The following is a 12293-nucleotide window of genomic DNA, read 5'->3' on the forward strand; positions in this document are numbered from 1 at the left end:
TCAGGGGCCCCTTTACCTTTACCTTTATTACTACAATAATATTGTAGATAATAAAGCAGTAATACTCCATGGTGCCGCTAGGTGATGCTGCAAGGCAACATTCACAATGGTGGAAAGAGGAATTTTCTCCTCTTGTAGAAGCTTTGTGCAAATAAATTGATTTGCAATAGGTTGAGAACAGACAAGAAAGTGGGTGATATTCAACTAAGTTTTACTCAGAATACACATAACTTAGTCATGCTCATTGGTTTCAGTGGGTCTGCTTTGAGTACAGCGTAGCTGAATGCCAACCTGTACTTTTCCACATAACAAATTACCTTGCAGTAATTCCACAAGGGGAGTTGGTCACTAGTTTAGATTAAAAAGAAATTATTAGATAACGTCATGGAGGGCAGATCTAGCAGTGGCTATCAGAACTAAATGGAAACCCTGTGTTCTGAAAGCAGATGCCCAGCGAAAACCATGGCCCAACCTGTTGCTGTAATAGTAAGTATACAGGCTCTCTTCCTTCTTGGTTGCCATTGAACATATGGTTTATTTGGATCAAGTCAACTTGAAAGATCAGATAAGCTCTGAGGTCAACAGTTCATTTTTTGTTTGTCCTATGTTTTTCGCAGAGCAAAAATGAGCCTTATAGCCAAGGTGAATACAATGTTTACAGCACCTTCCAGAGTCATGAACCCGAGTTTGACTATCTGAAGAGTTTGGAAATAGAGGAAAAAATAAACAAGATAAAGTGGCTGCCGCAGCAGAATGCAGCCCACTCTCTTCTGTCCACAAATGGTAAGACAGCAGAACAGTACAGGATTCACAGTTTTTCTTTGTCTCTAGCAGATTGGCATCAGCTGAAAATTTGATGAATTACACCTAATTTTAAATATACATTTTTAGTGTAAAAAGGAACCCTGGAAGTGGTAGCAGGTTATGATGTGTCGTCACTTTCTGGGAGTAAAGGTGGGCAGGCAGCCCTCATGTACCTGTAGAGCCATCTTTTCCCCATACTGTTAGGCACCCTATAATGTTCCATTTTGATGCACATTCACCCATGTAACATAACATAAAAATGATGGGTTATTTAAGCCCGGGATGAGGAACCTATGGGCCTCCAGCTGCTCTTGGACTCCCAAGTCCCATCACCTCCAGGCAGAATGGTGAATGGCTAGGGATGGTGGGGAGTTACCTCCCCTCTTTTCATGAACTCAGTAGGCAGTGCCCCTCCCCAAATTAAAGAAGAGCTCATTCAAGCACTCACTGAAACATGTGTGAGTTTGAGCCGGGAACATGGAAGCCGCTTGCCACAATAACAGATGTCATCAGTCAGACCTTTGCACGTACAGTCAAACCTCGGTTTTCAAATGTCTTGGCTGCCGAACGTTTCGGAAGCTGAATGCCAAAAACCTGGAAGTGAATGCTTCCGTTTTCAAATGCGCCTTAGAAATAAAACGGCTTCCGAGGCATGTTTCTCAATTTCCCCCATTAAACTTGCTGATCCTCATTTTTTGAATGTTTCGGAAGTCGAATGGACTTCCGGAAGGGATTACGTTCGAAAACCGAGGTTCCACTGTATAGCACCAAGGTCTAAAGAGGAGTCTCCACTCCCAGGGACACTGGAGGTGAGTCTTGTGCACCTGGCCTGCTCCCATTCCCAGTTTGAGCCAGCACATGTTCAGGCTAAGGGTGAGGCAAGGGAACGGATCAAAAGTGTGTAGATTAACTTGGGATCTATTTTATATAAAGTGAGAATCTTAAGACAGGAAGAAGTGCTTAGAAATGTTCGCTGCTGATAAGAGGTGCAGGAACAGTTGCCCTAGGTCAGGCACCCCCAAACTTCGGCCCTCCAGATGTTTTGGACTACAATTCCCATCATCCCTGACCACTGGTCCTCTTAGCTAGGGATCATGGGAGTTGTAGGCCAAAACATCTGGAGGGCCGCAGTTTGGGGATGCCTGCCCTAGGTCACAATTTTCAAAATTTAGAACCCTGGGGCTCATTGAAAATTACTGAGGCCAGCTATTAAAATATTGGCACATGGGCAGAACCAGTCACAATATGGCAATTGAGCCAGTCACAAAATGACTGTGCAGAAATAAATTGTATAATCTCTTCCTATTTCCTAATAGTGGCTACATTGGTTATACCAAATAATTTGGGAAATGATAAACAAAAATTAAGGAGAGAATGAATGAATAAATAGTTTGTCAAACAGCACAATTGACTACATTAACAGTGTGTGTAATATTAAAAGATGGAAGACATGGGGAACCATCTGGAGCAGATCTGGGGAAAGCACAGGGGAAGAATGAATCATGCCCCCCTCCCCAAATTCCATTGAGAGGTGCCTTCTGCTGTGTGGGGAGCAGCAGTCCATGTGTCTAAACTAATACATACAATCTGCATGTTGTTCCTTTTGTAGAACAAACAGTTCTTATACAGTGGTTTAGGGAAGCTTTTAATATTTGATTAATTATTGTATTTTAATATTTTGTTGGGAGTTGCCCAGAGTGGCTGGGGAAACCGAGCCAGATGGGCGGGGTATAAATAATAAATTATTGTTATTATTGTTGTTGTTATTATTAAGAAAATCGTGACAGTATTACTTCTCATAACAGTGCTGATGTCTTTTCTTAAAAGATAAAACTATTAAACTGTGGAAGATCACTGAACGAGATAAGAAACCCGAGGGGTACAATTTAAAGGATGAAGAGGGGAAGCTTAAAGATCTTTCTACGGTGACATCACTTCAGGTGAGTAGTTGGAGAGATGTTTTCTTCATTGAAAGAACAACTCGTGATGCTCTAATGTTTTCTGTGCTGTGTAGCTTCAAACAATCAAAAACACTTGAAATGCAACACAACAACATGTGAATAGACATTTGAATGTGCAACAGCGGCCAGGGAAGCTGGGAACTAAGGGTGTCAAATTTCTCATGGTTCCCAGTAGCCCCTGGATGTTACCATTCGCAGTGTCTAAAGCCTAATTGGGGTGCCTCTACAGACACAGAGATGGACCAGGCAATTTGGTCTGTTCTATTAGTAAAACTTACATCTTAAGCACCATTTTAGGCACCCATGCCTGGAAGATGAAGGGTTATAAAAAATTAACAGGAGATGGTCTATAAGTCTATTTTAAGCCCATACATAACCAATGTTTGGAGAGTAAACAAAGACACTTACCCATCAGCCATATGCTATGATAAGAAGCGTAGAAATGGGGGGAAGCAAAATTGGGACATTCAAAGGAAGCTGGCATTTTACATGAAAGACTGGAAAAGTTTGTGGCAGACCCTAAGTAATGAAGCCAAGTTTTGAAAACTTGTGGCTGTAGGAGAGGGTGAAGGGAGAACCATAAAGGAGGCCTAAATTTCCCCACATGAATAGTTTTTGCATTGTAGTAAGGGTTTTGGAAGGGATGTGGGTGGCGCTGTGGCCTAAACCACAGAGCCTAGGGCTTGCTGATCAGAAGGTTGGCGGTTCGAATCCCTGGGACGGGGTGAGCTCCCGTTGTTTGGTCCCAGCTCCTGCCCACTTAGCAGTCTGAAAGCATGTCAAGTGCAAGTAGATAAATAGGTACCGCTCCGGCGGGAAGGTAAAAGGCGTTTCTGTGCGCTGCTCTGGTTCTCCAGAAGTGGCTTAGTCATGCTGGCCACATGACCCGGAAACTGTCTGCGGACAAACGCCAGCTCCCTTGGCCTATAGAGCGAGATGAGTGCTGCAACCCCAGAGTCATCCGTGACTGGACCTAATGGTCAGGGGTACCTTTACCTTTACCTTTACAGGGTTTTGGAGAACCTTCAAATGTCTATTCCCTTATTCTTGACCTGCCTTTGGAACAGGGTTACATCAACTCAACAGGCATTTTAATTCCAGGCTAGTCATCCACTGTTGTTGTTCCAGTCTTTTACAAAGGTGACAACAGACCAATTACCTGCCAAATGTACCTTCTAAACTGTTCTCCAGATACCTTCTGAGCCAGCTAATAATATTAAAAAATTGTTTCCAGCCTTTATAGACCTGACCACAGCTTTCAACTCAGAACACAGGTCCTGCCTTTGGGAGAAGCTTGTTAGTACCAATTTTGACGGAAAATAGCTTTGGTTAATTCAAAAACACCATCAGAATAATGTGACCCATATATTAGTGGGTTTAAATGGACATCTTACGGAAGATAAAAATATTTGTCAGGGAGTCCAGCAAGGATGCATTTCTGATTAATTATCCCCCTCCCCTTAAAACAAGCACGATTCCAATCTTTATGTACACTAGTTACCGTACTTTTCCGTCTATAAGACGCCCCCATGTATAAGACCCCCCCCCTATTTTGGGGGACTCAATTTTAAGAAAATGAGGGGAGATGGCCTAAAGTTGTTCAGCTTCTCCCCCCATGCAGCTGCGGGCAGGAAACACTCCCTAAATTGTTTCCCACACACAGTGGCATCGGAGGAAGTTGCGCTCCCGCCAACTGGCTGGCTGGCAAGTGCAACGCTTCTCCCCCTCTATGCCACGATTCGTGTATTGGATGACCCCAGTTTTTTTACATGATGCTTGAGTCAAAAAACCTCGTCTAATACACGGAAAAATAGGGTATGTAGTTCTGCTGTCTGTCAATTAGATAGGATTGTGACGCATGTTAACTAAGCTCTTTGCAATAAAGAACATCTTAGCATTGATTACTCGAAAACCAATATAGTTGTTTTTGAGAAAGGACACAGAAAGCATAAGTGCACCGTGGAGGTCTCTGCTGTTGAGCAGTGTAGCTCTTTTATATAAGCAGTCAAAATGACGGTATGCAGAACTAGACAATGGATGTTAACAGCTTTTATTTCTAAACGCAGCTGATTGGTGGAGTCTGTTCTAAAACATATTTGTAGGAAAAGCAGTTGCTCAAAGGTATTTGGGTCCAAGTGTTACTTCATTGGAAATACTTCAGAAAGGGTTCTTGAGAAAATTACTTGCTTTTATCCTGGATACGCCAGCAGCTTTGAGAGCCCTCTACTGAATCAGGAGTTATAGCAGGCTGATCCAGTATTGGTGCAGATTGAATGAAATGGGCAACTCAAGACTCCCAAAGAAGCGCTGGCATGAACAAGTGAGATTGCGGGGTGGGGGGTGGGCGAAGATCTGCCAGAGCAAAATGAATATGTATTCAGTTTCTACAGAGTATGTGGCTATGCTTGGGGTTCCACCTAGTTTTAATCAGCGAATTAGAAAATTCAGTTTATCCCAGGATAAGGAAGTGATTAATGACCTTAATAAAAACCACTCCCCTCAATGATATGTTGCCATTTAAAAAGTGCCATCAAATTCAGTGATATTTCTCTAACATTCCCTACCGACAGCTGAGAAAAGTTTTTACAGAATTAAGATTTCAGCAGCTGCTTTCCACTAATTTGACTAGCAGGTGTCGTCATATTCCTGTAAGAAACAGACATAGTACAGTATTTATTGCATTACTCAAGAAATTGTTATCTTATGTTGCAATGTAGTAGGTAGCCAATATACGACATAGTAATTTACTCATTAACTGAGGAATATGCGAGTATCTATATCCCATCAAGTTGTTTACTACTGCAGTGTGGGGGGGGGGATCCAAGTGAGAATCCTTAAACCAAATGTAAAGGTTTGTCAAGGTGACTTGTTCATTTGAGCAAGCTACCAGTTAATACAATTGGCATTATGATTCAAATGCATGTTCATACTTGGATTTTTTAAAAATTGTATTGTGTAATATTGTTTTGTATGTATGTTTTGAGAAGTTCTCAAATAGTGACGTATGTAGTGCTGTTTTAAAATATACCAAGTTCTACTCACAATTCACAAATCTATGAACAGCTCCAAGTTTGAAATGTTGTTTAAAACACATTTATTCATTACTTTCTTATGTAGGTGCCTGTACTGAAACCCACAGACTTGATGGTAGAAGTCAGCCCCAGAAGAATTTTTGCTAACGGCCACACCTATCATGTCAATTCAATTTCTGTCAACAGTGACTGTGAGACATACATGTCGGCAGATGATCTTAGGATTAATCTCTGGCATTTAGGAATTACAGATCGAAGCTTCAGTATCCTTTCTCGTGGTTTACTCGCACTAGTCAGCTACTACAGTTTTATGTTTCAATGCATTTCAGACATCTCATTCTCTGACTAGTTTGTAACTAATGTACTAAGGAAACAAGCCAATAGTGATGATGCCTGGAGACTTCTGCCTTACCACCCCACTCAAGCACGCCCCCCTCACCCCGTGATTGAGGGGGGCAGGGCCGTGCCACGTGTGGACCCCGTGTACACATGCCACAGGGCATGCTGACGTCACTCACACACACAAGTGCACCACACGGTGTGTGCGCACAGCTGCCGTGAAATTTTATGGGGGGGGGCTGGCCTCATCCTTGAAAATTTGGGGGGTCTTTAGCTCCCTGCTCCCCAGTTGGCACCCCTGACCCCACCTGAATATCCACTCTCTGCTGGAAAGTACAATGAGATATCAAGTCTTTTCCACTACTAACCCTATTGTCAGGGCCAGCTCGAGGTTTTGCCCTGCCCCCCACCTCTTGATTTTTGCCCCCTGCCACCACCAGGCGCTCTCTGCTTGCCACAAATAGGTGCCCGCGTCCTCCTCCTGCTCCTCTGCTGCCCAACCATGGCCATAACCCCCTGCTGCCTCCAGGACAGCACAGCAGGCCATTGTGGCGGAGCACAGCCACGGCAATGGAGGAACAGGAGGTGGGAAATGCCCTGCCTTGGTAACTGGCAGGTGCCCAAAGTCATGAGACGGTGGCAGTGCCACCCCAGGAGCCTGCCACTGAGGCAACGGTCTCAATACGCCTCATGGCACTGCTTATTGTGACACACACACACACACACACACACGGCAATCTCAGGCAACCCCATTCCATTTTCCCCAGAATTTAGCTAGCAGTGGGTAATATCTCAAGAGGCGGCTGACCCTGTATTTTTTTTAAAAAAGGGCAGTCATGCCAAAATGACGTTTTGGTCCACCATCTTGATTCAAAATGACACCCAGGGTCAGTGACAAAGTCTGCCACATTACCTTGGGAACCCTTGTTCCAAGTTTGATGATGATATAGAGCATAGCTGCCAAGTACCTGTTTTCCCCGGGAAACCCCCGTTTTTACTTACCTTTTCCCGGTGGTCCCCCGTATCACTTAGTTTTTCTCCGTTATTTTCTCCTGCCGGCGGCCATTTTTTTCTTTCCGATTAGCCCTTCTATGGGCACAAAAAATGGCCGCCGGTGGCGTCAAAAGTCGCATCTACGCATGTCCGGAAGTGCATAGACGCGACTTCCGGTGTCGGCGATGGCCATTTTTGGTGCCCATAGATGGGCGGAGCGACACCGTAAGTTGTGTTGACACACTTCCTGACATGCGTACAAGCGACTTTCGAAGCCGGCGGCGGCCATTTTTGGTGCCCATAGAAGGGCAAAGCGACACCGGAAGTTACGTCGACGCAACTTCCGGCGTCACACGGCTGCCGGTCCCGGATTCTGCAGTCTGGGACTTGGAAGGTAAGATATAGAGAGAAGGCCAAACATATGCTGTGGTAGAAAACAGCTGAAGTCCCACCAAACTCACATTTTGGTCTGCCATCTTGATTCAAAATGGTGCCTGGTGTCCAAGCATCAGCAAAAATCATGGCCTCCACTCTGGCAACCCCTGAGTTGAATTTGGTGGCAATATCTTAAGAGGCATCCAAAGGCATAGAGAACAACCAAGCACTACAAAAATACAAAATAGGTTGCTGATGTGGCCTTATTAAGGACCCATAATGTTTGAAAAAGAACATTTCTCAAGGATGTTGAAACTCATAAAGCAGTAGCAAAAGGTTATGACAAAGTGCAACGATAGTTCTTCTCATTGTCACGCACAGATAATGGCAGGTATCAGGAAATAATGGGATGAGTGCTGGCGCCTACGGCAGTGGTAGGAGGTTCGTGCTGATTGTGAGCCGAGTCTGAATCAGCCCAGGAGTTCTTTGGACTTCAAAATCCCCAAACAAGAACTTGGATCACTACTTCACAGACAAAATCATATTTATCTGAACATTGGAGGGGTGCATTTCAGCCTGGTTGCCATGGCAGTACTTGATGCATCAAAGAGTTTTTCCTCCTCTTTTTCACAGGTTTTAATGGAGATTTTTTCACTCTCAGATTTCACTGTCAGTCCCATAACTGCATCAATTGCATCCTCAACAGCTTAGCAGAACAAGTGGTTTTGACTAATAAAATGTACATAGCTGATATGATTAGCTAATAATATGTATTTTTAGCTTCCTAGCTGTAATTCAGTAGTGTTTTCAGTGAGAAATCATGAATGTAACATACATGAAAGATGGTAGCGAATAACAGTTTGGTCTCTGAACATGTTCCTTGCTAAATATTTCCACTCAGACATTGTAGATATAAAGCCAGCCAACATGGAGGATTTGACAGAAGTTATTACTGCATCTGAATTCCATCCTCACCACTGCAATCTCTTCGTTTACAGCAGTAGCAAAGGGTCTTTGAGACTTTGTGATATGAGGGCATCAGCACTCTGCGACAAGCATTTTAAACGTAAGTTACCGAGTGACATCTTCATTAAAAATGTTGACGTCTGATATGGCAGACTTGAATGGGGAGGTTATTGTTTATGCGCTCATTAGAAGTACAGATGGCTCACAAATAAGCGCCATAACCATCCTCCCCACCAACATCACTGGGGCAGGAGGACAGGGTTAAATCCTGCATTGGCTATAGGTGAGACTGTTCTCAGCATGATAAGTGGGAGTGGGAGTGGGAGTTGAATCACGCTCAGTTCAAGCAACCCAGGGGTGAAATGGACGAGGAACAACAAGCTGACCTTGAATCCTGGCATGATGGGAGGCACGGTGGGTGAGTAGCTCCCGCTTCCAAGAAATTGGCTTGTTGCCTACCCTGGATCGGGTTGTACTCCCACTGAAGGAGCAGGTTTGCAGTTTGGGAGTGTTTCTGGGTCCAGCTCCATCGGCAGCTGCTTTGAGTAGCTATGGCCATTCCTGGACCAGGAAAGCCTTGTCACAGTAGCCCATGTGCTGGTTACTTCAAGACTGGGGTTCCTGGAATGCGTTCTATGTGGGGCTTCCCTAGCGCTTGATCTGGAGGCTGCAGTGAGTGCAGAATGCTGCAGCACAACTGCTGACACGAGTGAGGCCTCTCCAGTATATCACACCTGTGTCATCTCCACTGGCTGCCAGTTTGCTACTGGGCCAACTTCAAGGTGCTACTATTAGTGTATAAAGCCCTTAACAACTTGGGTCAGTTTACCTACAAGATTGCTTTCCCTCACATGTACCCAGCGCCGGTGCTAGGGTTTTTTGCGCCCTAGGTGAGATCACCCTCTGGCGCCCCCCCCCCCGGCCAATCATATATCAAACACAGGGCGCCTAAATTTAATACTGATCTAGTATTTTTTAAAGAACAACTACATATTTACAATTTTACACATTTTAAACAGATGGGGGGGACTTATTTTTAGTCATCCTGCTTCTTTTTGCAATCCAAAAACTATTCCAATTAAAACATTACCTTGATCCACCTGTGTTTCCACACCTCACATTCTCTTCACAAGCAAAGCAAAATCACTAATCAATTCATAATATATTTTTGTGCCTAATTTTAGACCCCAACAGGATACACCATTTTACATCATCATACTGGTTCAGAGAAACCTATGATACAAATATAGACTATGTCAAAAGTAAAGCTGAAGTAAATATAGAGACAGTATTAGAATTCTAAACTAGAGGCCTAACTTCCAGACCTTTGCACCTACCCTACGGGAAAATCTGCCTTTTGAAAGCAGAGAAAGGTGAAGCACTTCAACATCGTTTATGTTACTGTGTCTTAGTGATCCACAAAAGATACAGATTTCTAAGGAAGGAAAACAGTTTTGTCTTACTACCTTGAAAAATTTTTACTCATGAATTATAAACATATTGTATAAAATAAATGCAAATACCTGAGTTCTGTTTCTTGGCAGTTGCAGGAACAAGGGAGAACGGAAATCCAACTTTTTCCATTGTTTAACCTTTACTAAGCACAGCTGTTAACCAAAGAACTGTATGCAATAGTCCAAAGGGTGACTAAAAGAAGTATTCCCTCAGAGTGAAAAAATAGACATCATAGCAATTTGGTGTCTCATGCTCAACCTCCTTCCTGACTAATTACAATCACAGTACATGAATGTACTCCTACAATGTCTCCAGATTTTTGGCAGCATTCTTGCAAATTAAGCTTTGTGTGTGCATGGTGACAAAAAGAGGGGAGAGGAACTGTAGCCAGGAAAGCCATAATCACAAAACAAGAAAGCACCCGGCGGAGTGCGAGCTCGGAGTTGCCGCCCGCGCGCCACGCCCTCCAGCTTCCCGCCGCGCCCTCCGGCAAGGCCTTGTGCGGCGGGCAGCTAGAGAGCGCAACGGGAAACTGGAGGGAGCCCGCGGCGCGGCGGCAGGCGGCACAGCCCAGCGGAGCGCGAGTTTGGCGTTCCGCCTGCCGCGCCGCGTCCTCCCTCCAGCTCCCCGTCGCGCCCTCCGGCAAGGCCAAGCGCAGCAGGCAGCTAGAGGGCGCAACAGGAAGCTGGAGGGCGCGGCGCGGCAGGCAGGAACGCCGAACTCGCGCTCCGCCGGGCTGTACCGCCTCCCGCCTGCTCACAGACTATAATGCCTGCTCAGCTAGCGCCCCCTCCATTTTGGTGCTCTAGGCAGTGGCCTAGTTCGCCTAAATGGACGCACCGGCCCTGCATGTACCCACTTGACCAATTTGACTGGTGAAAATGGCACTTTCTGCCTTTGTTAAGTACTTGTTTAATGGCAGCACCTCTACACTGTGGAACTCCCTGCCTATTGATACCAAGCTGGCGCCTTCACTGAACTCTTTTCAGTGCCTGCTAAAAACATTCTTGTCTAGACAAGCCTAAGCAGATGCTTAGAATGTTGGGGTAATTTTAATCTGTTTTGATATTTTAACTTTTGTATGTTTTAAAGTAGGGTTCTCCCCCACCCCTGATTTTAATGATTTATCGTTTTGTAAACTGCTTTGAGTTATTTTACAATGAAAGAAATAAGTAGTAAAAAACCAGAACCTAGGCAGTGACTAGGTACCTTGGAGCCACTGTGTGAAATGTTAGCATTTTAAACATTAAGTCAGTTTTACATTAACAGGACAATCCTATACATATATGTCTTGTTTTGAGTTAGCATAACTGTATTTGTTATTTGAGCCAGCTATTAAAATACCTTTCAAAAATACCTTAATCGTGCCTTTTTCTTTAGAAATTCATGGTGGATAACAGATTTTAAAAATCAGATAAGAAATTACAATGTAATATTCTGATTACAATTTGAAAATGCCATGACAAAATAAGCGATGTGTACTTCTTAATAGGCACATTTTTCTCTCTTTTTCACCTCATCAGTTTTTGAAGAGCCTGAAGACCCCAGTAGCCGCTCATTTTTCTCCGAAATTATTTCTTCTGTTTCTGATGTCAAATTTAGCCACAGTGGGCGATATATGCTAGCAAGAGATTACCTCACTGTCAAGGTTTGGGATCTGAACATGGAAACAGTGCCAGTAGAGATATACCAGGTACGTGTTTGTTGGTTTTATTAGACCATGATGGTCTAATAATAAATGGCAGTCTAGAATAAAATCTTTTCAAACTCTGCAATAGACAGAGGAGACTGGATTACCTTTGACACATAAGAGAATATTTTTAAAGGAAGGGATGTGGTAGCAGCAAACTTTTCCAGGGCCAAAAGTTAGTGCTGTTTCTGACATTACTTAAAAGTAAGTAGCTACAACTGCTATAGAAACCATCAAACAAACAGAAGTGGGTGACATAAATAATTTATAATGATTCAGCGCCACTGAGAAGGAAAGCTAATTGACAGATTTTGCAATTTTCCCATCACTCCCATGCAAGAGGCAAGTGAGTACTCTGGAACATGGGTAAGAGTTGTGAATGTTCCTGTTATTAAACTCCAACATATATCCAATACTATCTTTTTAAATCCTAAACCTAATAGTGAAAGATACAGGAAATTGAATGCAGATTTCAAAAAAATAGCAAGGAGAGACAAGAGGGCCTTCTTCAACGAGCAATGCAGAGAAATAGAGGAAAACAACAGAAAGGGAAAAACCAGAGATCTGTTCAAGAAAATTGGAGATACAAAAGGAAAATTTCGTACAAAGATATCCATAATAAAGGACAAAAGTGGAAAGGACCTAACAGAAGCAGAAGACATCAAGAAGAGGGACAGA

At 43.7% G+C, this 12293-nt stretch overlaps 1 protein-coding gene across 4 annotated transcripts in view; it reads left to right on the forward strand.

Annotated features, from left to right (window-relative positions):
* Positions 1-12293, forward strand: part of PPP2R2C (protein phosphatase 2 regulatory subunit Bgamma) — a 42514-nt gene that overhangs the window by 24518 nt on the left and 5703 nt on the right. For all 4 annotated transcript variants that reach the window (XM_088660838.1, XM_088660837.1, XM_060279036.2 and 1 more), the window contains 5 exons: positions 618-783; positions 2632-2744; positions 5883-6060; positions 8406-8570; positions 11449-11618. In XM_088660838.1, coding sequence (XP_088516964.1) covers positions 618-783; positions 2632-2744; positions 5883-6060; positions 8406-8570; positions 11449-11618 — 792 coding nt within the window. The remainder of the gene's footprint in view (positions 1-617; positions 784-2631; positions 2745-5882; positions 6061-8405; positions 8571-11448; positions 11619-12293) is intronic.

This window comes from Zootoca vivipara, chromosome Z1 (assembly GCF_965207765.1).
Source record: "Zootoca vivipara chromosome Z1, rZooViv2.hap1.1, whole genome shotgun sequence".
NCBI lineage: Eukaryota > Metazoa > Chordata > Lepidosauria > Squamata > Lacertidae > Zootoca > Zootoca vivipara.